The sequence below is a fragment of the Apostichopus japonicus genome, chromosome 1, assembly GCF_037975245.1.
Source record: "Apostichopus japonicus isolate 1M-3 chromosome 1, ASM3797524v1, whole genome shotgun sequence".
Classification (NCBI taxonomy): Eukaryota; Metazoa; Echinodermata; class Holothuroidea; order Aspidochirotida; family Stichopodidae; genus Apostichopus; species Apostichopus japonicus.
Window position 1 is genome coordinate 8,475,310 of NC_092561.1, and position 24,662 is coordinate 8,499,971.

A 24,662-nucleotide genomic window follows, 5' to 3' on the forward strand; every position below is an offset into this window, starting at 1 on the left:
AAAAGAGTGGAGCAATTTGCCCTCCCCTCAATAGGTCGATCAAGAGTGAAGCAAGTCCGCGTTCGTGGGAACAGGCTTTTGTTGTCATGACCTTTTTTCCATAACGACTGTCAGTAGGACAAATAATTGTTAATCCTTTCTCAGTTTCATTTTGATCGAAATTGAATGACCCACCCCTTGCAGTCTCTATAAAAGAACTGACCGTTGAACGGACAAACTTAAACATGGGCTCGATGCTCCGATTATGGCACATATACATTACCGTAACATGACAGCGTAAACGTGACTTGATAAGTGTTTTCCCTTACCCGTGTTCTGATGTGTGCACGTACATATGTATAAATAACATACCTAAACAAGACTGTTACTTGGAGACTTCAACAAGCAAGCTATAGGACGGAGAATTGATAATATTCTACAGGAATACTTGTACTTTCTTTAGTGTGAAGCCATCATTTTCAAACGATTTGAGGATTTTGTATACTATCTCGGTCTTTTCGCAACAATTTATACCAGTTGTCTAAGGATAAAAGTATGCATTTCATACGGTCATTCGATATTTTATTGTGTTGTGGTATCTCTTGTGTAAGAAGAAGTCTATGGAACAATACGTAATCGGAGTCTCCTAGAGCTTTGACAAAATTCTGACAAGCCTACATTCATAGGTTAATTTACCAGAAAAATGACATAATTGTAGAATTTGTAGTAGCCAAATACAGGCTTGAGCCTTCTTAGAAGAGTGTTGGAGTAAAAGAGAGAAAATTGTTTCATCGTTTAGTCAAAATCTGTTGTTGGAAGTCTTTCGTAACAGCGGAAGATAAGCTGTTGTGTAAGTCGTGCTTACTACAGTACTAAAGACGAAAGCCAAGACCTATCTTTATAGGCTAGTGTGTCAAACTTTTGATTAGCTGATCAACACAAACTTTCCATGCCTAAACGAAAGATAGAGGATATTTTCCCGAGGAAAGTTAGTCAGCTTCACTGGTTTCGTAAAGGTCTCAGATTGCATGATAATCCTGCATTGAAGGAAGGGCTTGAGAGAGGCACGGAGGTCTTCAGATGTGTGTACATTTTGGATCCATGGTTTGCGGGCTTGTGCGAGAAAGGAATAAATAGATGGAGGTAGGCGGCTCTTCTTTTATAATTAATAAATCTCAGATAATCGCAGATAATGTAAGAAAAAATCGGTGAGATCAGGATGAGAAAATGCCTGTAATATTTTAACCGTTTTGCCTACATCAGGTGCAGTCAAGTGGGGTGTACCAACCCTGCCCCTCCCCCCCCAAATCCCATAATTTAAAGTACCTTAGCCTATTAGCATGACCTGAAATATGTACCTAATTTTGTAGCTAATTTATAGCCTAACTATGCCTCAGATTCATGCATCCACTTTATGAATAAAGTAATATTTTTTCAGTGGGGGAGGACCCTAAGTCACCCTATATAACCCTCCCCCCCCACTCGAACTGCATGGTAGGTTGCTTCAACAACCTTATACTTATGGCCGTGGCTATTCTTACGACGAGTCGTAACAACTATTTATAAACTATTCTTACGACAAAGGCAAATTCAAGCGCAGTAAAGTAAATAAAGCAACTGCGCATGTAGTAGGGGTAACCCCGAACCCTAAACATAACCCTAAACCTCAATCCTAACCCTTACCCTAACCCTAACCGGAAATAATTGTTTCTCCTCGTCGTAAAAATAGTACTATTGGTCATGAAAATAGCAACTGCGCATGCGTAGTCGGGAATTATTCTTACGACTAGTCGTAACAATAGCCACTTTGTATACTTGAAGCCATGCCCTCTCCTGTTTAAAATCATAGACCTGCCCCTATCCTATATATCCCTTTCAGTAATTTTCTCTATTTAATTATTTATCATTAATTTTAAATTTTTAAATTTATTTCAAAGTTAGGGCAATGTCTCATCACATGTTTATGTTCCCTGATCTGTGCTTTAAGTTGATATGTCAAATGACTATAAAGGCAGTATGGAGCTGCTATTGCAGAGTCCAGGGTATGAAGTTGTTGGCATGCTGTCAGTTAAGACACATGATTAGAGAATTTGTTCCTTAATTTTCAAGTTTCTCTTCATTTTTCCCTCCACTATACAGTAGAACACACACCCTTTTTTGTCATATTCCTCACATTGTATTTACAAAATTAACGGTACCCCCTCAGCTTGAGTAAAACCAGGGAGCATGTTCTACCCCCTAGTAAAAAAGCCGAGAGGTTAGGGTATTTGCTTGGGACAACAACATTAAAAGTTAATGCTTTGGGGTCTGTGAAAGATGCCACACCTCTTGGAGCTGGCAATTTCTTGTGTAAAAAAAATTAGTTACAAGCAGAGTCGTTCTGGACTAAAATACCAATACAAAATACAATATGAATACCAATATTTTACATGTGTACTGCGATAATGTCCAAATAAATTTGGACTTAAAATTGGGTGCTAACTTATTTTGACATTTAACCTATGTAGGGTGCTATACTCTAGCCCTGTCTTGAAGAATTGGGCCCATTATCTCTAATATTATAAGAAAATTATTTAGTTCTAACACGGTTCTTGTAATCCAGAAGTCATTGGTTCGAATAGGCTGATCTTTCGATAAATAATTTATTTATATAATTTTTAAGGTTATTGTATATTGCTACTGTCAACGTCCCTCAACCCCACGCCCCCCCCCCCCCCTTACACTAAACGAAGCTGATAAGATTTAAAAACGGAAAGAATGGTTAGGAAAGAAACCATCGATTTTCTAAAATATCTCACTACTGTGGGATAACTTACATTCAGAATGAGGTTAAAATATCGCTTGTTGAAATTTGAACATGCGGGAGTTCATTAAACTGAATTTCTAGCATATTTGGGGCCCTCTTAACTGATGACCTTTAAATAATAGAGAGCTGGGTCGTTAGGCAACCTATATCATGGATCAAAAATATATCTTGCATGCTAACCGTTATTTGTTTGTTATCGGCTCAATTTCTAACCCTCGTAATATATTATGTACCGATGGCGATCGCGCCGTCCGACGTTAATCTCCAAATGACGCAATTAGTTCATAGATAAAGGCCTAGCTTGGCTACAGCCTAGCCTACAGTTTACGTACGGCATATAATCTTTGGGTTTTTATACACACGTAGAACTTAAATTAATAAATTTACAACTACAACCGCCAGTAAGCTAAACCATTGACACTGTGAGATCACTAAAAAAAGAAAGAAAGAAAAAAAGGTTAACGAAATTTCAGCATGAGCGGCTTTTAAAAGTGAAGCATTATTTCTGAAATTACGTCATTTTTTTGTTGCTGAAACCCTTTCTGCCCTAAGATACTACTTCCATACGGTCATTGTAGTTCCTTGTGAAGTCTTTGCCATATTGGATTTGATATATGAATATCTTTCATTATAATTAGTACTTGGACATAAAATAATCTAATTCTTTATATGCTCACGTACAAAACTTGCGACTCGGCTCTGAAATACGTAACAATGAATGGCCGTTAAACGCATCCGTAATGTCTCACAGTCCCTGTGTTTTGGTCTCACGTTTGCTGCAACGTGATGTGTCTGTCAGATGGTTTTGTGTTGTTTACGCAAGTCGTGGGCGAAAATACACGAGGGGAGGCTTTGTACTGTAGGTATATGTTACGTCAGGTTGAGAAGTGCTTAGTATTTCAGGTCCTTTTCCTTGAAGGTAAGTTGAATGGCCCTGAAAGATTTTAACCGTGACAAGCTTCAGTCAGCCCATTTGCTAGTTTATGCAATGTTTCGTTGTTACGATGGTTGGCCTGCTGTGGTGGTTAATATGAGGGCAAGAAACCGGACAGGCGGTATGAATTGTTGACCTCAGTGCACTATGATCACTTAAAACTGTGGGTAGACTAAGTACTACTCTTGCACGGATAGCACAGTCTTTTTTTTTAAAAGTCTCTACAACGTATCAACAAATTAATTTTGTGCCTCAAGACATCCTTGTTTGGGCCTAGATTGATTTTCTTCACACAGTAGACCCTATCTGCCAAATTTGCTTCAAAATGTTTTAACTATTTGTATTTAGTACATGCAGTGTTGTCATTATACAAGCCAACTTCATTTTTGGTTTCGATGATAATCGTAACCTTTGCATTCATGATGGCGTGTGTGAATGCGTTTGTGACGCCCAGCTTGTAAACACGATATCTTAAGAAGGGAAGGTCAGACCAATATCATATTTGGTGTGTAGAAGTACCACATTAAGTACAAGACACCTATTGTTTTTTGGTGGAGGTCAAAGGTCATTTGGGGTCACCAGGGGTCAAATTGTGAAAACCTTGTAAACACGATATCTCAAGAAGGGAAAGTCAGACCAATTGCATTTTTGGTGTGTAAAAGTAGCACATTAAGTACAAGAAACTTTTTGTTTTTGGTGGAGGTCAAAGGTCATTTGAGGTCACCGGGGGTCAAATTGTGAAAACCTTGTAAACACGATATCTCAAGATGGGAAGCATGGGCATACTTGATATTTAGCGTTTAGAAGTACCACATTGAGTACAAATATTGTATTGTTTTTGGTGGAGGGCAAAGGTCATTTGGGGTCACCAGGGGTCAAATTGTGAAAACCTTGTAATCACGATATCTCAATACTTGAAGCTTGGGACGACCTCTTATTTAGTGTGTGGAAGTACCACATTGAGTTAAAGAAGCCTATTGTTATTGGTGAAGGTCATTTGGGGTCATCAGAGGTCAAATCGTGAAACCCTTGTAAACATGAACACCCTCACTATATACATTACGTCAGATTTATGAAGAAAACTACTCATGTTACATATTTATGCATTCTGGTTACTTTGAAAAGCAATGAGCCCCTCCCCCCCCCACCGATTTTTTATTTTTTTTTACCCCCAGTGCCAATTTGACCTGACGTTGACATCTTATGACCTAATAACAATACTCCCAAACAGAGAATTATTTTCTTTTAACACTTTGGGGGATGCTCATTAAAAATAATGATGTTCGGGGCAAGATAATTAAGACTTTTATGCCTTGAAGGAAATATTTTTGCTTTAATCTCGAGAGATCATATTTGTTGTAAAACTAATGCATTTCTGTACCCTGAAGATTTTGTCCCTTGTGTAATGTAGTCATATTTTTTCCCTTTTACCTTTCAAAGGTTTCTTTTAGATTGCTTGGAAGATCTAGACAAGAGTTTGCGAAAACTCAACTCCCGTCTGTTTCTGGTGCGTGGGCAGCCTGCTGATGTCTTTCCGAGGCTTTTAAAGGTAAAATAATTCCCACAGGCGAAAGGAAATTAATCTTTAATGAAATCTAAATTTTTAACCAAGATAAAAGGGATTATTCCACAGGCAAGGCAATGGGACACACGGAGAAGAAATATATTCCTCTCTGTCTTAGTTGAAAATCCTGCCTTAATATCTTGTCTGATTCATGTCTGTTTAAAAAACAGTCAAAGAATTAACTCACAAAAAAAGGGGGGGAAAAAAATGCCCCCCCCCCCATCAATTCAGTATTAATGGGCCTATATACGGTGAGTTTGAATGACCGAAATATCAATATTTTTGAATATTTCTGAGATAATTTAGTACTAACAATATACTCTGATTAAACTGCTTATCTCCCCAATTTACAGAAAGCAAAGTATACATTTATAGTCTCCCACCAAGTCTGGGGGTTGTGAAAGCAAAAAAAAAAAAAATGCAAAAGATAAGAAAAGTTGGGCTCATCAGTGATGAATCGGCCAGTTCAGTCACAGACCTTGACTTTGATGGTGTAATTTTCTGTCAAGTACTGTACTGTTGGGTGGTTTTAAGACATAGTTGCTGTAAATTGGCCAAATATTGCACACACAAAAAAAGAAAGAAGAAAAAAAATCGGAATCCAAAAGAGTGGTCTTTAAATCTACATTATGGGGTTCTGTGTTACTGTAAAGCTGTAACTAAAACATTCCCGTTCTGTATCAGTCACATGTTCATCCCTTTGTAAGTCCAGGTATACTTCCTTCCCCAAGGCAACACCCCTCCCTTCACCCCTCACCTCACCCCTCCCCTTCAAGTCTTACTATATTGTTCCTTTCATTTATCTCACAGGAGTGGAGCATTACTCATCTCTCCTTTGAGGAAGACTGCGAACCATACGGAAGAGAGAAAGATCAGGTCATCAAAGCCTTGGCGCAAGAAGCGGGCGTCGAAGTAATTTGTCGGAGGTCCCACACCCTCTACGATCCCCAAGAGTGAGTATTTTGGATTTAAATCAAAAAAATTAAATTTCTTAATTTTACGCTCCGCATAAATTGCCTCTCCAACCAGGTTGTGTGTTGCTCATGCGTCTATGGGTCAGAATCACGTGACAGAGGAGTATGGCCCCCCCCCTGGCATCGGCGTGAATAATGATTCATTTTTTTCCTTTCAATTGTTTCCCCCCCAGGGTACTACGTCTGAACAACAATGAACCCCCACTGACGTACAGTCGCTTCCAAGAGATTGTGTCCATCATTGGCCCTCCCGAGCACCCAGTAGCCCCAGTCACAGCTCAAGATGTTGAAGGGGTCGACATGGCTATAGCCAGTGACCACTATGAAAAATACGGCATCCCGTCACTAGAAGAATTAGGTGAGAGCTAGGGAAGTTACAGGATGGTTTTTCACCTGACTTAGGATTTGTCCAATGAGCAGTACTAATTCAGTTACGTATTGGACTATTGTCAGTGTGTGTTATGGTCCTGTGCTTGTAGTTGTGCCACATTGTTGATTAACACTTGTGCACCGAGCAGACTGATCCACCACGACAAGAAGTTAATACCTTATGGAAAATCCAACCACCCAAGAAAAAAAGCCCACAATTTTTTCAGTTGTACATAAATTTGTCTACAATTTAAGTTTAATGTCCTGAACTTAAAACACATAGCTTTGACTGTAGAAGGAGAGCGAGGGAGTAACCACTATGACGAGGTGACTTCCATATCAGCAATCTTAGTGACAGGACCGCTTACTAAATGCACTAACAAAATAGAATGAATTTTGTCTTTCTGTCACAGTGACACAGTTAGCAGCGCAATGGAACGTCAAACTTGATCACTTACATCCCTACGTTGTTTGAAAAAAAAAAATAGATAAATAAAAAAAAACAAAAAAACAAAAAAAAAAACGGGAAAAACATCTTTTATTGTAAAATACGAGTACAAAAATTGTATCTAAATTGAATATTATCTGGAGAATTCACTCCTTGACACTAACAAGGAGCCTGGTTTGCTATTTTAGCTCCTTTGTCTGCAAGTCACATGTTTAATCTTCTTGGCCACGAGATATGAGAGATATCAGACTCTTGTCACAAAGTGCTTGGCTTCATGGAAAGACTGATTGGCATATACACTGTATATATTCTATTGTGATTGGCTGTCAATGGAATGCACATGCAGAGATTGTCAAAAGGAGACTGCTGAGTTGGATTTGCTGTAAACAGCTAGGTCGAATGGGAGAGAACAAGTTTTTCATCCCGCTTTTCCCAGTACGAAACGAATACAAAAGAAAACCAAATAACAGTAGGGACAAAAACGCGCACAGAATACAGACAGGTTAATGAGCATGGTGAACACAAAGAGATAGATCTAAGGGGATTAGTAGACAAGGGGTGGAATTTTATTTGACAAGAAATTAACATAATTTTCACTGTGATCTTTATCATATTGCATATTTATAAATACCTAAACAAATTTGTTTCTACATCCCCCCCCCCCTACGACGACAGGTTTCGATACAGAAAACATTCCCGTAAAGGTATGGGTGGGAGGAGAAACGGAGGCGCTGCAGAGACTGAACCGTCATCTAGAGAGGAAAGCCTGGGTGGCCAATTTTGAGAGACCCCGGATGAGCCCCATAGCTCTCAACCCTAGCCCCACCAGTCTGAGCCCTTACCTAAGATTCGGCTGTCTTTCATCGCGAATGTTCTATTGGGAACTGACCGATCTCTTCATCAAGGTGAGTTTTTCTCGTCATCTAACAATCAGATTGTCCTCGGGTCTTTCTGGGGACAATAATGTCCACTTGCCTGCTTTTGTACTCCAAAGTATATACAGACTCTTTTTCCCACTCATATTTTCCTGGACGACCTAATTCAACCCCTCTACCCCTTTGCCCCCTCGCCAGGTCTGGACACATTGATTCATACGTGCTGATAGTCATGAAAAGCGTCTCACAGCTTGTGGGAAAACCATGGGAGTTTACCTATTTCTCATTGCTAATACTTGGGGCTGTTCTCGGATCCACTAAGCTTTTAGACTTGTTACTCTGACCTCGAGCTCGGGATCTGATCTCCACACGAAAGGAGGATTTATGATCCAAAGGTCAGGTCCTGATTACGAGAACTTTCACACTCAGAAGTTGATCTCAAGTGTAGGATCACATCCGGATCAGATCCCCTGCTCAATATCTAGTGGGTAAGCACTCTTAGATGTTAGGTGTTCATCATATGCTACTGACTAAAAAGAAAAGAAATTAAAAGCTTCCAATGATGCAATAGCTATTGTGGCCAGCAAGGAGTTAATAGTTACTGCCATTGTATATCTAAAACTCAAATTTTACTGCATGATCATTTTTAAAATATGCTTCGAACATTTTGCCTTGTGGTCTACAAACCACTTTGTAAAAGATAAGAGTTCTTTTTTAAATAGCATATTTGAATGCCAAACGTGCCGTTTTGCATGTAATGTCTCATACATTAACATCATCTTCGTCATTGTCATCACAGGTTAGAAGGACAAACAAAATCCCCCTCTCGCTTCACGGACAACTTCTCTGGAGGGAATTCTTCTTCTCGGTCGGCTGCAATAACCCAAACCTGGATCAGATGGAAAATAACCCGATTTGCATACAGATTCCTTGGGATAGAAATCCTGATTATTTGAAAAGATGGGCAGAGGTAAAAAAATTATCCTTACACATTGTTCAATGTTTCCTTCAAGGGTATTAGAGTATTGAAAAAAAGGGGTGGGGGGGGAGGGTAAAGTTTCAAATGTAATGTCACTTGTTTGTTTTTACTTAAAGTAACTTCTTGAGTTTAAAGAGACACCAGGCTGGGGCTGCATCAGCTTTTGTCTATGTGATAGAGATAAATTGTGATGAGTGACTGTTTGGCGGAGTCATTCTTGCTTAAAGAGCTTAAAGAGCAAAGTTCATCAATCTCGACTCATTTTGCAAAACTTCATCGCCCAGAGACTTCCTTAAACAAGCTGTTAAATACCAAGTTGGTCAATTTTGCAAAAATGTTCAAAATTCTACTTCAGTATGTAACATAACGTTTGACTCAGTTAAGCTTGGATCGAACATCAAACATTTTGGGGAAAATTTGTCAAAGTCAAGTTATTTAAGGTAATGGAACTATATTTTTCATATTTTGCAATTTATATTTAATAGGGAAAAACTGGATTTCCTTGGATCGATGCCATAATGACACAGTTAAGACTCGAAGGTTGGATACACCCACTGGCCCGCCATGCCATTGCCTGTTTCCTGACCAGGGGTGACTTGTGGATCAGTTGGGAGGAAGGAGTGAAGGTGAGATCCCGTCAGCGACCACATCCTACCCCTCCCCCCTTGCCCTACCTATCTTAATAATTGCTTTATTTTGCTCGTTTGAATAATTACAAAACGGGCTGCGTTCCGAATTTGTATCGTCCAGTTTCTTTGATTTGAGTGTGTAAGGGGAGAAAAAAAAAACAACCACAACCACTAAACGTCCATGCAAGGTGTTGAAATTCTTGTATTAGTCCCTCTCATGGTTTATATGAGTTTGAAGAACCTCCCAAGAAATAAAATGTCATTTGTTTGGATTACGTCATCCGGCTGGTGTCATTAATTTTTAATATCAAAGTGAATCAAATTTCGTCGTCCGTCCTCAACCTGGAAGGCAGATATTTTAACGACACCGACCATGCACTGTGGAGAAGCGGAATGACTTCTAACGAGGTTTATTTGGTGGCAATCCACTTAACAATTTAACATCATTCTGTATTCTTTTCAAAATTTGTAAAGACCATTTCGGATGGGAGAAATCGTCAATGTCTCCCGGCTGACAAACCCACCTTAATAAAGCCTGCCAAAGCTAGAACCAATGACCTCCCAGATGCCAAGTTTCATTATCTTCTAAGGCCAGCTTTCGACTGTAGCACTGATGAAAAGGATCATCCTTTGGGCTAAATCATGCTTTCACATGAAATTAATTTCCTCCTCGGTGTCTTTCTTTCTCTCGCAGGTATTTGAAGAGTTACTGCTGGATGCAGACTGGAGCGTGAATGCTGGTAACTGGATCTGGCTATCCTGCAGTTCCTTTTACCAGCAGTTTTTCCATTGCTATTGTCCCGTCAAATTTGGCAGACGGACAGATCCGGAGGGAGAATTTATAAGGTAAATTATAATAATATACAGTTCTTATAAAGCGCAAAAACATTAAAAACATCTTGCTGCGCTGAAAAAAAAAAAAAAGGAAATTTGGCAGACGGACGGATCCAGAGGGAGAGTTTATAAGGTTAATAATAATAATAATTTTTTTTTTAAAAGTATTGTGCTAAGATTTTTAAGTTGGGCTGTAAGAGCGTTACTGATAAGGTTAACGGTGCAGCTAAAAGTGAATTTATTAGAATCACCAGGAATATTCATAAGGAAAGTAAACACCCTCTTAAGAAACTCTCTTTGTCTACAAACTAACTATAATTTATGAAATTGTGCAATTAAAACCAAAATGTTGGGTTCAAATTTTCCAAAATTCATATTTATACAGAGCATCTATTTTTATTCAAAATGGAATTTTAATGATTTGATTTAATGTATCCTTTTTGATATTTCCTTATCATTCTCAGTTTAACTTAAATTTTCAAAACTGTTGATTGTGTTACCTTTTACATGTCTTTATTCGCTTTCCTTTTTTATTGTAATTTTTATACTCTCCTATTTATAAATTGTATTTTATGCTATTTATAGTGGAATTAAGGAAACTGAATAATAAACAGTTCTTTATAAAGCGCTAAAAACATCTTGATGTGTTGAAGAAAAAAAAAAGCACAGAAACCTAAAAAAACAACAGACCAAAAAACACAACTGAAAAATAAAAGTACAGAGTAGAAAGACAAATTAATTGACAAAATCGTGACCTTCAAAGGCCACTTTTAAGAGGAATGTTTTCAGTTGTTTCTTGCAATGTTTTGTGGACATAGATGTGCGGATATTGACTGGTGTAAATGTGAAGTTTATTCCCACTGTGCTGCACGTCATTCTCCTTGCCCAATCATGCTAACAGAAACAAACAGACACATTTTTTCTTTTTTGAAAGAAAAGAAAAGAACTGAAAATTCAATTCAACTTTGTTATGAGAATATCTTTAATGTATGGTGAAGGTTGATATTTGTAAAAAGTACCATGTCTTCATAAAAAGTTTTAATATCTTGTTAAAAATCTTTTACCACCAGAAAATACCTTCCAGTGTTGAAGAACATGCCGACGAAATACATCTTTGACCCGTGGACGGCACCAGTAGAAGTCCAGGAGGAGGCGAAGTGCATCATAGGTAAGTTTCAAAGACGTACTTAAAACATGTCCACGGAATGGTCTTGAGATCTTGGGTAATTGGAGCTGTGACTGGTTAAAGTAAAAGAGGGCGCTTCATAGAGTTATTCTCAGATTTTCTTAATCCATAACCCAATGTCAGCCAAACCCGATTAAAGGATGCCACTGAAAAAGGCATCATTATTGTCATCAAAAGTTAAGGATGCTAAAATCTGCCAAAAAGTTTTGAAAAGTACTTTTCTGGAGGGTCTGACCCATCCCCTGCCCCACTCCCCTCCCCCAATTATTCTCTGACATCCAGGACGTACGATTTGGTCAGAAGTATGAATAAGAATTTCTTGACTAGTATATACATAAGCTATAAATATGCTATATGTAAGAAATATTTAGTCTCTGGTGAATTATCATGTGATTTTCTCTGATATCCTTAAATTTCTATCTGAATAATTTCAAACTTTCAACTGTTATGAACACTTGAGCTGCTTAAAGAGAGAACTTTTCTATGCATTTCATTATAAACACTTACAAATTGATGCATATCATAACATCCAAATATCCCTACAGTTTCTCAAGTTGCAATAAAAAAATATTAAAAAACAGGAAGAAATCTGTTTGTATTTACCTAAATTTAAATATTTGCCTTTTCTCCCTTCGTCGCAGGAAAACATTACCCTGCTCCGATTGTGAACCATGCGGAGGCCAGTCATACGAACATCGAAAAGATGAAGAAGGTGTTTAAGAACATCTCCAAATACTGTGGACCTGGTGAGATACCTTGTTTCATTCCAGCTCCCTGCTGATCCTCACCCTCCTCCCCCCTGCCCCTCCCTCTCCTTAGTCATAGCTCTCCACTTGATCATTTCTGGTTATGAAATTATCTTCCTTTGATGTAGTTTCATCAATCGTAAAAACTAATGCTATCTGCGGTTAATCTGTGTCTAAGGTCCTCGTACTGGATAATAAAGGGGGGGGGGGGTGGAGTTACTGGTATAAGGACATATCTAAGAGGTTCAAATTGCATTTCCTCAGTCCCTAACAACCCCCCAATATCCTTTAATCTACTAACCTACTAATATTAAACTATCTTAAGACTCATCCTAGTGATTTAAGTGATCAGTGACTAATGGAGATAATTTCTCGTAGCTTATTTTAAGATCCGTAAGGTTTTCCAATCCAGCCAATATAGTGTGTGGTAGAGCTCTCGATACATACGAAAAATCTTTTGTTTTGCACATTGTCTTACCAATGGTAGCCAAGTGAAATGAACCTTTGACAATATCTGAAGGTTCAGTCTCAGATAGGATCTTTGTTTCTCAGGAGAACTGGACGTTTCTTTTCATTTGATAAAACTAGCCTATCCTCAGAGATTTTGCTGCCTGGGTCTAAGTTTGGATGTCAGGCTGGACGATGGGCCAAGTTTGGTTGTGATGAATATACATTACCATCCACCAGTAGTTCAAGTAGAGATGTCTCGCAGCTACTGCTCACCCTTTCTCCCTGCCCCTCCCCTCCCCCTCTTGCTGTGGGTGCAACCCTACCACTGGCCACGCTGCCCTTCACTATCACCTATTACCACGGCAACAACTGCCATGCCCCTTTGTTCCCTAGGAGCCCTCAAAATTGATCTGGATAATTTCATCTTCAATAAAATATTCGAATTCAACAACATACTGATTGGACAGCTGAGAACAATGCTTATTAAGTCAAACGTCTGGAAGAACAAGAGTTATGTGTCTCCTGTCAATGTTAGTCGATGTTTCCTTTTACTTTGGAAACAAAATTCTTGGTGCCCCTTCAAATTTGTTAAAATTGCCTTGGTGCCCTTTTCAAAGCTGAATATTGCTGTGGTTAAACCTACCATTAAAATAACTCCCCCTCCCCCTACCCCTCACCTTCCCCTCCACCTCCCCTTCCCCTCCCCCTACCCTCCCCTACCCCCTACCCCCTCCCCAAAAATAACTCCCCCTCCCCCTACCATTAAAATAACCCCCCTCCCCCACCTTGCCCCCACAAGAAACATTTTCTCGCCCCTGTCGATCCTTAAATCAGACCATGGTAGGTTGTGGTATTCGATCTTGGTTCATTGTAGTAGCTTTTCATATATGAAGGATTTTGCAAGTAGTAGGAAAATTGAGAATCGGCTAGTCGTGTCGAACCGACAAAAGAAGCGTGCTGTTGTCCCTGCCCTTGACAAAGTCCTTTTAGACAGCCTTTAGATATTCTTAAAGGTTCATTTTTTATTGCGAACTCGGTGTCGTTGGTTACCGTAGGTGAGACAATCGAGTCAACTGTCTCTACTTCATCGACGTTCTCTCAATGTGACATTCTTTGTAATCATAACATTCTTTGATGGGAGTCATTTTCAAATTTTACTTAAGGCTCCAGCTAAGTTTTCTTTCCAACTCAGTGGTGGAATGGGTTTTGTTAATTTGGTTGGTGTCTTCAGTCAGATTTGACAATGGTTCCTTCAGTTCCCTGGAATTATTTCTTTCCTCGGACATTTCTGGGTCGAAGTCCCAGGCCTGTCGGAAGTTGGTCGGAAACAAGGTGGTTGTTTCAAAGTGTTAAACGACAGTTGTTTATGAAGATGATCTTTTTGCTATATTTGCTATATGAAAACATTGCTAAGAAGATGATTCTAAGCTAGAATCCAGTCCTTAAATGTGCAGGGAGAAGAAAATGGGCTTGGGGAAGGAGGGGAGGGAGGTGATGGATGGGATTGAATTCTGTGATGATTTAACCCTACAAAAAATCAAAAAAATCTTCATCTTCAAAGAGAGTGGCAAGGTTATTTCTACTTCCAAACCTCCACCCAATTATGCAGTTTGTAAACTGTAAAATGGGACTTGTTTGGGTTTTGGTTGAGTGTGAGGTGGGTGTGGATGCCTCAGTTCCAAAAGAGAAAGAGTTTTCCATCGCATCATTGCGACAAACACTAAATTTCAAGCAAAAAGAAGTCTTCATTTAACGGACAGTCGTTGAACACTTTGAAAGACGAACGTGTCTTGTCTCTGTCAATTCCCATCACACGGACTGCGGTTTCGACAGAGTGTCGTAGGAAAGAAGGCAATTCTTGGGAACTTTGGAAAGAGTAGTTAAAAAATTAGAAGAACTTTTTCAACTTTAAATGTGAGCTTTACTGCAAGAGTTGCAACCTGTTTCTGACCTTCTTTTCTTGAAGTTCCTTTCTTGTTTTACATCTTAAATCTTCACACTGAGTGGTGTTAGAAAGGTCCCTGAAGTTTTGAGGCAGCAATTTATTTAAAAGTGTAAGTAAGTGGGCGCCCTTGCGTAACCTATTCGGGTGAGTACCAAGTATTCCTCTTTGTCAGTATGCGAGCAGCAACGACCACAACGGAAAAAGTTTTTAAGTAAAAGAAAAGAGAATAACAAATCGGGAAGACAAACTATAACTTAACAAGTGAATTTACTCAACCATTTCATGTGTTGGCTAACAGTTTCTACATGAAAATGTGAATCAAAAACCATGGCATGTTTTTTGGCTTGATCTTAGATTTTTTTTCTTCAAATTTTGCCAATATGAATCTTGAAAATGTAGTATTGTTACCGTCACTTCTGGTTGAAATTCACGTCAGAATAACACTCGAATGATGAGTTGGTTTGTGTAAACTCGTTAATAAGAAAAGTCTTCCAAATGAGTCAAGAAATATTTTGAACGCTTGCTGTATCATTTGCCAGGCGTCACAAATTTTATCTAAATTTTTCTTAGCTTGCGGACAGAGGTCCAATAAGTTATTACTTTCATACTATGTCCAAGCTAGTCCAATCAAGCTTTCAAGCTTTCTGAAGGGGGGGGGGTGGGGTCTGGTGGGTTTTGTTGGTCAGCCCTCACAGAAGATCCTGGGGGTCGTGGACCTTAAAGTTTGCTGACCCGCTGGTGTACAGTGATTGCAAAAATGAACAATTCGTCCAGCTGTCATGCAAGGCCGTAGGCTGGTAGGCAGTGTTTTCATGTCTGATAGGTCAATGCCACTGTAGTGTAACAAGGACATGAATTTAGAATCACTGTTTAACACAAATATTCTACAATCGATATATCAATCCGAAAGAGGCAATTAGGATCAGGTAGAAAAATGAGTAGTATGGAAAACTGTCTAATTAAGTTACCCGAAAGAAAAGAGAAGGGAAAGGAAAGGAAAAAAAAAGCAAACCATCAAGCTAACTCAAAACTACTAGACCCTATAAAAGAGAATTACCTCCGATGAAAATGAATATTATTCAAGAGAGAAAAAATACTATGTATATCATTAAACTAACATTTTTTTTCTCACTCATTTTGTTCCCCCTCCTTCAATCACCAAAAAAAAAAAAAAAAAAATTAAAACCAAAGGACTCCTCGCCACTGTTCCTAGTTCCAAGGCAGATTCCACCAGGCTCTCGTCTGCCAAATCTTTCATCGTTCCTTACCAGACACAAAAGGAAGCCCCGAAAGAAACCACAGATTCTCTCTGTATGCAACAACAGAATGTTATGCAGCAAGTTCAAAAAGGTATGTGTATGTACTCTTCATATGACTGTTTTGTTTTTTCCATTTATTACATATAAATATATACGTACTATATATACGTACTATATATACGTACTATATATATATATATATATACTATATACAAACGCCTACAATGGAACTACGGCCTTCCTTACCGGTTTCGAACCCCTGGACATACAATCAGCGTCCATAGCCTAGTGGTTAGGGTGTCCGCATATAAGGCGGGAGGACATGTGTTCGAATCCCGGTGGAGGCTGGAAGTTTTTTCACTGTTCTTGATTTTCAAACTCATACCGATTTCAATTATATATATATTTATATATATATATAATATATATTTTAATTTCTTTCTGGTTATTGCAAAAGTTTTAGTGGGTAAGAAAGAAGGCATAGTAGGTTGAAGAAAAAAAAGGCGGAGAAGGTTGGGGTGGGGGCAATGGGGGTGTGTGGATATAGATATTGGCGAGGATTAAATGAGAACAAAAGTGTTCTTAGAAGGGTTATAGGTGGATGACACTCTCCCAACCTGGAAGAGCTGTCGATCGGCTGTAAATCTGTGATGTCCGTGTGTCATTAGGATCCTGAAAGCTTTTTACGTACTATCACTTGGTTTTTCTCGTTTAAACTTTTAAGGTGTTAGAATGGTGACGATGTTGACTCTGTTATAAACAACGACATCCTTAGTTGTCATGTTGAGGAGTTCAATATTTTAGAGTCGGCATTTTGATAAAACCCTCCATTATTATTGCTATTTATCTTCCTTTCAGTCTACTCGTCACCGGTCGACATGATGAAGATGCCAGGCATGTCGCACTCCCAAGGAGGAGACCAGCAGCGTCAGGTCAACTTCATGGGAAACCAGATCGGTCTCACAAATAATCGGGTGAACCAGATGTCATCAAATTTGCAGGGTATGGGCCACTCGTTCTTCAGCTGAGGCGGTGACCTTTAACTAACAATGGGAATGGAGACTTGTTTCTACCCACTGAGAGAGTGACCAGCTATATCGTCGAGGTCGTCATGTTTCCCGGGAGCAGCAGCGAGACACGTTTGAAAGTAAAGAATGATGACGTGTCTGTGTGGATTGTGCTAACAGTTTTACAAAGTGCTGGAAAAATGTGTGTGTACTATATATCCTAATGGTCAATAATGTTTTATCCCCAAAGTTGTAACAATTGGTTTCACAGCAGCCTTGAGAAGCAGTGAATCACATGTGGATTAGAATGTGACAAGTGTTTTCATCATTCTGTAGATATGGAACCGTTTGGGGAGTCATTATTTTCAAGTAGTTTATAGTTCACGATATGTATATGTGTGTGTGGGAGGTTGGAGGGGAGTGGGGAAGCGGGTGGGCGTGGGGCAGGAATTACAAGTCAAGAGGTCCTGCAGTGATTGTAATCTTGTACAGAAATCTTACTTGGGTCTTATCCAAAGATCAGATCTAAGTTTGAGCACTAGATGACATAGGTTTCTTCACGGTTTTTAAGGTCAGACTTAGGTCAATAAAGGTCCAAAGCTAGAAAGAGATTAAAATCATAACAATTCCCATCAAGAGTCACACTCTTGAGAACCACATCATACTCCAGTTTTTTACTGCATATGTGTCTGTCAGTTGTCTTTTGTCCGTGGTTGTCTGTAGTCAAATGGTGTCGTGTTTGAAATGCTTTCGTGGTAAAAATCTTTTAACTCTTAAAAAATGTGGACTAAAATGAATAAGGGAATATTTATCAACTTTGTTGTAACAATTCACTGTATGTTTTTTTTTCCTTTTTTTTCTGTCAGTTATATGGTTTTGCAAGTGTTTAGTGACTTTCATTTCTCAACAGTTTTTTTTTTTTTTCAGAGAAAGTATTAGGAACGGTGTACTAGTAGATTCAGAGCGTGTGAAAAGGGTTTTTGTTGATTTTTTTTGTGATTGATCAAAGACCACTTGTGAGTGAATCAACTTGGAAATTACATTCAGTAATAATATTTCAAACAGATCAGAGTCCCTGTCACTTGAATCCCATGATAGTGGTTGCTTGTTCACTTTCATTTTCGTGATATCATGTTGTGACACTACCTTGTGCTGTTAGTACTAAACGGTTCTGCGTAAAACAACGTCGATGTTGATGTAGGTATATGTTAAGTATCATGTTGAACTTCAATCTTGTGACACCACACTCGACTGAGGTGTTGCACATAAAAACATAGAAAAGATTTCGTAAAATATCGAAGAACACAAAACCACCCATGTTTAACGAAAAATGGTGTACAAATACCTAGTTACAAGCAGCTGTATGATAGCGTTTACCCACGTAGGTCTCTCAGTCACCATGTATCACATATGTTATAACTTAAAACGTCATTGGTATTGGCCCCCACATTTAAGCATGTGGAGACAAAATTACTAGAAATTTTCAACAGTATTTGCTCAGAATCTCCATATGTTATTTCCAGATGTTATAGGAGGGATCAATTACAGAATTATATTTCTGAATAATTTGAAATGCTTCGAGGGTGACAATAAGTGCTTGATGAATTTTGAGCATTAGTGTGACCATTATTTGAGTTATCTAGCATAATTGGTGATATTACTGATGGCCTTTTTATGTCCAATGGTTGAAGTGACAGTAACAAACCATGCCAAACCATGCAGCTTATTTGTTTTTGATAGGAGGCTCTTACAGACCAGAAGTTAATCAACCCCATGCGTACCATGTGTTTGTGCCAAATACAATGAGAGTCTTGTGAATTTGGTACTTAATGTCGGTACCAACCCTGTATGTGAATTTGTATGAACTATGAATGCTTATGTGTAGGATTTCAGCACAAATTATAATAACTAGTCATTGTTTGCTATAAATGGATATACCAGGCTTGTAAATAACAGCTCACTGCACTTAGCTGTATCTTGTACATACCATTGTCTAAAATTAAAGGCCATGAAGACAAAAGTTATTAAGTTATTAACAAAACACAATGCTTGCATGTTCCCCTAATACTATGACTAGCAGCACAATCAGTGTTAACCAATCGTTTTCAATGTAATGTGTCACATGTTCACGACGATTTTAACAGCATGCTGAAAGAGAAATGTTAAAAAGAGATGAACATATTTTGTTTTGAGAATTTTACAAAGCTCAATATTTTTCTTCAGCGGATTGACTTTTAAGTTATGGAGTTGCGGTTGTTTACAATTTGAATACTAGCCATCTCTAGATTGCAATGGACATGAATTTTGAGACTGACAAACTTCTGTCTGCATAGTGGAAAGGATAATACAAGTTCCACAATCTAGTCACAAATCTTTGTACGAGGGTATGGTTATAGTAATTAAAGCTGTTTAAATGCCTTCTCTACGTTAAAGAGAGGTGACATATTCTGTGCCGTCTTGCATTGTCAATTTCAAAAGTCATCCATATTGTAGATCACCATATTGTAGCAAATGTTAGACTGCAAAAAAGTTGTCAATAGTACTGGTTTTTCAGAGGAGCTGACCATCCAAATCAATACTATAGTGTGCAATTTATAGATTACTGTTTCGGTGAGGTTAACATATTAATTAAAGGCATTGAAGACTTGCCCCAAACCGCATGCTGAAAAAGTTAACTTTCCGTTGCTTGCAAGTGAAGTTTTCTGCTTGTCGCTACAAAATGCACACAGTAATGAAACGTGATACCTTGTTATCTTTAATCTAGACCTGAGATGTCCATCACTGCTATGTACACTGTGTTGTGGGTATTGATCGTAGCTGTATGTATTGACTGTACACTAGTGTCTAAGAACCGACGGTAGCAAGCTGTGTGTGTATTTTCTGGGACCGATGGTGATGTCTAACACTTCTGTTACACCTCATTCAAAACTAGGTCAGATTAACAGCATGAGACGTTTCTTTGTGTGTGAGTCTTCACACCCTTTAAGCTTTGAGAGGTGACCGTAAATTGCATCCTCAACGTTTTAGCATAGTAATTGACCTTTATTTCACCTTTACAGGATATTTGCTGGCAATTATTTACTGATGACCGTGTGTTGGCTGCAGACATGCTGCCATGGTTTTAAAGGTCAAAGGGCATCTAATCGTCAGAGTGGGTTGGTTTCTCAAGAATACCTTTTTATAGCGAGTGGTATCTGTACAGATATGAATTATCGATGGTGCTCGTGAACTATGGTTTATTAATCTTCTCATCTGTATGGGGTTAACATTGAGCCAGTTAAATTCACCTTTTTCGTACACATTTTGTGCACAAGTTTTGATAGCACCAGCAAGATTGTTAATTCACTTTCACATGAGTGTTACAATAAACATGATTTTATAATTAATTTTTTGCATTTGGAATCTGTATCAATGTGTACCACTTTGAGAGAAAATAATTCTTGTTGGCAAGAAAACTTGTAGAACCAACATGTCTCTTCTGTGGCACATTATTGGGGAAGGGGTTGGAGGAGGGGAAAGGAGAGGATCTTGATGATAGTGAATTGCCACTGGATTCCTATTAATCTACCTCTCGAGGCCAAAAATGTAAAAAAAGGAACTCAGTTATTTCTTACTTAATAAATGGGTATTAACTCTGGGCTCAAGAAGTGCTTTCACACCCCCTACCCTCTCGTCGGAACCCATACGTAATTACTTTGTCCCCCTTCGTAAAAATGAATAAAAATAAAGGAGCACTGAAGACATAAATGATGACTACAAAGATTCAAATTGAAAATGTTTAAGGCAGTGCTAAAAGAAATTCACGGGTGGTTTAATTGTCCAACTTATTCTACGATAAAGAGGACTAAAACTACTCCTGAGACTAAAAGACTGAGATAAGACAATCTTGGACAGTTTTTGGCAAATATTTAGCAAGTTAAAAAATTGCTATAACTTATGAAAAGTACTTTTCTGGTGGCTCTGACTGAATAATAATCATCAAGCAGTTATTTCTATAACACTTAAGCCGACCACTTATGCAAGAGAAGAATGGATTACGACTTTCACGTCGGGTGGCTTCCAATTCAACATTTTAACTCAAATTTGGAACCTTATCAAATGATAAAGTCACTTCAGATGGGCAAACCGTAGATTGCTCTTGGATGAAAACCCACCTTACCATGACCTGGCCGGGGATCGAACCCCGAAACTCCCGATTGCTAAGCGTCATCGATTCAAATGCCACCGCCTTTATCCACTCGACCACAGCACTTGTATTATCTCCACATTATTTTAAAACGTCAAGAATTGTTCAATTAGTCAATTCAATGTCTTGATGAAAAAAACATTCTTTTGAGGGTGGCAGCAAGTTGTTTGTTGAACTTGGAACATGGGTGACCAGTATTTTGTAATATTATATCGGGACTCGCGAGAGAGATGTACTGGGGTTATCTTTATGCCGTATTTTATGCCTCTTCAGGAGACGTCTCGAACGGAAGATAGAAGAAAACAATGAGTTCTCAGAAAAACAATTTGACAAGATAGGATTTGATTAGTGATTCGGTATAATTTCTTCTCTGTCGATTCTCTTCTCTGATAAAATTACAATGATCTGACTCCGTCAATTACATACTCAAAGGAGTGACAAAGTGACGAACTTGCAGGACCCATGCCGCATTTTATAGATTTCTCTACCGAAAATCACACTGCACATAGTCTGAAGGCAGCCAAAAACCTGCTCATCCTGTATTAACTTAACGATAAAAAATCAGTGTGTTGGCACTGATCTGCCCTGATTGGTTGGGAGTTTGGAAGTCCACCCCTTTTTAAGGAAACTTCCATACCACGTGAGAAGAGCCTTCTCGAATGTTCTACAGACACATCGGATCTATTTTGGGAAAAGGCCCTGTAACATGATTCAATAAGATAGTTAAAACTTCTTGTGGGAAAACTGAAACCTCGACCTAGATAAATATGTAAAGGGCCTGTACTGTCTCTCAATGGAGTTTTTCGGGAACATCAAAGAGGCAGTATTACTATTTCATAACAATTTCCACTTTCTAGCATATATCTGTGGTCAATACTGATGACCTTTAAAGGTATGCTGTTGGCCCCAAATATGCTAGATATTTAAATATGGTCACCTTTGGGCAAAATTCTTAAACTGAATTTATTACAACCTTAGTGAAATTTTCCTCACTGGGACATTCAGTCCTTTTGCGTGTTCCTTAAAAATGTCTGAGAACAATTTGGAGAGTATAAAGACCTCCGGGAAAGTACTTTTTGAAAACTTCTAGCAATTATAGCATGCTTTAATTTGGGGCCTATACCATTACTGACTACCTTTAACAGATGAAGTATGATCACACATTGCATGACTTGTTCTCTACAGGAATATGGAACTATTGAGAACTGCAATTACAAATGGTTTAATAACTCGAGCATCTCAGAGTACAATAATGAACTTTAGCATAAAACAACCTTGTTGGGTCATTAGGCCTACAGTAACTTACTTGTCACATTGTAACACCTGCAAAACACTTGAAAGTAACATCATGGATTTTTAGGCTACTCATGTTAAAATTTCAAGAGGCATTTTACTGCCACAATCAAAATCATTTCACCTGCATTAGACATCTTGTCGTCCAACTCTAAAATTGCTTGAAGTCTGAAAATTGCTTGAAGGGTGCAAAAACTAGTGCAAGATACTTTTTAAAACTTTTTTAATATGACACAACAGGCAGCTATGACAAACTTGGACACAAAAATTCACTTTCTTTGTCAAAACAAATACTGTAAGAATTTTGTAGGAAAATTGTTATAACTAGCCTAGCACCATGCATACAAGAATCAAGACAGCTTTTCATTGTAATCACTTGCAAATGAAAGCATGTGTTTTTGGCAAGACCAACCCCATCACAACTTGAGTTATTTGTGTGAAGATGGTGGGACTGGAACACAGTAATGTAATTTCAGCACTGAGACCCAACAGGTTGCTTTAACTTTTTCCAACTGAAGTTTCTTAATCAAGAGATATTTTCTAGCCCCTTTCTCATGGCATCGGGCAAGGCACAAGATGCGTTAGTTTCGGGATTCACGAAAACATGCACACAGTGGCCCACTGCCGAGGCTGTTGGGTTGAAATTCTTCAAATTTGTCGCTTGAAAATTCAACTCCCCTATAACACCCACATCACTCAGGGTTTCACTTTTGCTGTTTTCAGCATTTTGCTCGCCAAAGATTGCTACCTGATACGTAACACTAGATCGGCCCAACTGTGATACTTTCAAGCCGGCTAGAACCCTCTCTGGAAAACTTAGTGGCTTTCGGAATGAGCAGCCAGTGTCCACCATATAACCTACAAAGTCTGAAAGCTTAATATCTGTTTCAAGTCCGCAACATTTGATGAGGTAGTGATTAATGACCGTGTCGAAGTATGAGTAATACACAACGTTATTGACGTGGCCATATTGGTCATTGTCTGACCATCTGGTTTGAATCGGAAGAAAGTACTTATAGGTTGATCTTTCCCAAGCTGATGGCTCCTTCGAGTATGATGTTGAGGTTCCCACAGATTTGACTGCTTGCTTATGTGTAGAGGCACGTCGAAGGGCAAGGAAGCGTTTAAAAATCTGGCTTCTGGCAGCCATATTCTCCTAAAAACATGTATAAATAAAGCAGAGTGTAAGAAATCAAAGTAATAGAAAATGTTGTATTGTTTCAGAGCTTACTTTACAGATCGGCCTATATAACATATTACACTTTTCAGTGTACATATCCACTGAAAATACTGGTGTAATTATAAACCCTGAATGTTAGGCATTAAAAGAATATATTTTATTTTATATTAGGTGATCTAATAAACAAATTTACTAAGTAGGTCCAAACAGGCTGCAATGAATAGAGCAACATTGTTTTATAGACTAAATGACATGATTACTCAAGTGCACTGAAGGCCAAGGATTAATTAATTCCCCTAGCCTAGGCCTAACAATACTTACTTTAAAATTTACTTAAATAAAAATCTAGATCATTGCATTAATATTTAAAGATCAATGACATGCACAAATGGAATGAAAAACTTGGCCTTACAAATTCAACATCAGGTATACTGAGGTAGACCTAACATAGGCCTAGCCTAGGTCAGTTCAGTACCCGTTTCTGCATAAGTAGGTCTACTATTAATAACTTGTTACTGCTGCTAGTGCTAGCCAAAGTACAGTATCTCACCTGCATCACGGTACAACCAATGGCCGCAGAACCTCATAAAGGCTATGCCTATGCTATGACATAGGCCAGTTCTTGAGTTATTGTTTTAAATTAATAGGACTGCAATCTATGTATATGCCGATGGTACCACTATCCGACATTTCTTTCCTACCGACTGTACATGTCCAGTAACAATCACTAACTGTCAGTTGCTTCAATACTTAGGCTAGTGGTTGGGATTCACCAGGGAACAGCTTTTTTAGACACTGGAACGTACGTTTGTTTACCTGACAGTCAGAGTCCATATAGGCCAAATCCAAGCTAATGTAATCCCCCTCCCTTCCCCCTTCCTTCCACTTCCCTCCCCCATCATTGGTATACTCGAAAATAGCGTCCTGAGAAAATTGGTCCAAACCATAGAAATTTCTATGGTCCAAACACAATCAAGAATCAACCACAGAATCCAACAAGCGGTTGGCCCTAGACTACA

At 38.6% G+C, this 24,662-nt stretch overlaps 2 protein-coding genes across 4 annotated transcripts; one reads left to right on the forward strand and one right to left on the reverse strand.

Moving 5' to 3' along the window:
- The first annotated feature begins 344 nt into the window (after positions 1 to 344).
- Positions 345 to 20,370, forward strand: LOC139966367 (cryptochrome-1-like). The gene is made up of 12 exons (XM_071969294.1): positions 345 to 1,122; positions 5,160 to 5,268; positions 6,094 to 6,236; positions 6,431 to 6,615; positions 7,750 to 7,979; positions 8,749 to 8,919; positions 9,414 to 9,554; positions 10,252 to 10,403; positions 11,462 to 11,559; positions 12,219 to 12,323; positions 15,910 to 16,068; positions 16,836 to 20,370. Exons 1-12 carry the CDS (start codon positions 929 to 931, stop codon positions 17,003 to 17,005), a joined length of 1,857 nt encoding a protein of 618 aa, XP_071825395.1. The 5' UTR covers positions 345 to 928; the 3' UTR covers positions 17,006 to 20,370.
- A 596-nt stretch (positions 20,371 to 20,966) lies between these two features.
- Positions 20,967 to 24,626, reverse strand: LOC139966391 (uncharacterized). Of its 3 annotated transcripts, none has more exons than XM_071969336.1 (2): positions 24,460 to 24,626; positions 20,967 to 23,619 (listed from the first exon to the last, which is right to left on the reverse strand). In XM_071969336.1, exons 1-2 carry the CDS (start codon positions 24,475 to 24,477, stop codon positions 22,990 to 22,992), a joined length of 648 nt encoding a protein of 215 aa, XP_071825437.1. In that variant the 5' UTR covers positions 24,478 to 24,626; the 3' UTR covers positions 20,967 to 22,989. The 3 variants fall into 3 exon arrangements, with proteins under 3 accessions (XP_071825437.1, XP_071825445.1, XP_071825453.1); XM_071969344.1 differs by lacking the exon at positions 24,460 to 24,626 and adding an exon at positions 24,194 to 24,453; XM_071969352.1 differs by lacking the exon at positions 24,460 to 24,626 and adding an exon at positions 24,056 to 24,190.
- Between the last annotated feature and the right edge of the window lie 36 nt (positions 24,627 to 24,662).

What these genes read in the sequence shown, in the direction of transcription:
- LOC139966367 (XM_071969294.1), top strand. Translation starts at nt 929, where the DNA reads ATGCCTAAACGAAAGATAGAGGATATTTTCCCGAGGAAAGTTAGTCAG. An exon ending in AAAGGAATAAATAGATGGAG is followed by an intron (nt 1,123 to 5,159) that starts GTAGGCGGCTCT and finishes TACCTTTCAAAG; the next exon opens with GTTTCTTTTAGATTGCTTGG. An exon ending in GGAGGCGAAGTGCATCATAG is followed by an intron (nt 11,560 to 12,218) that starts GTAAGTTTCAAA and finishes CCTTCGTCGCAG; the next exon opens with GAAAACATTACCCTGCTCCG.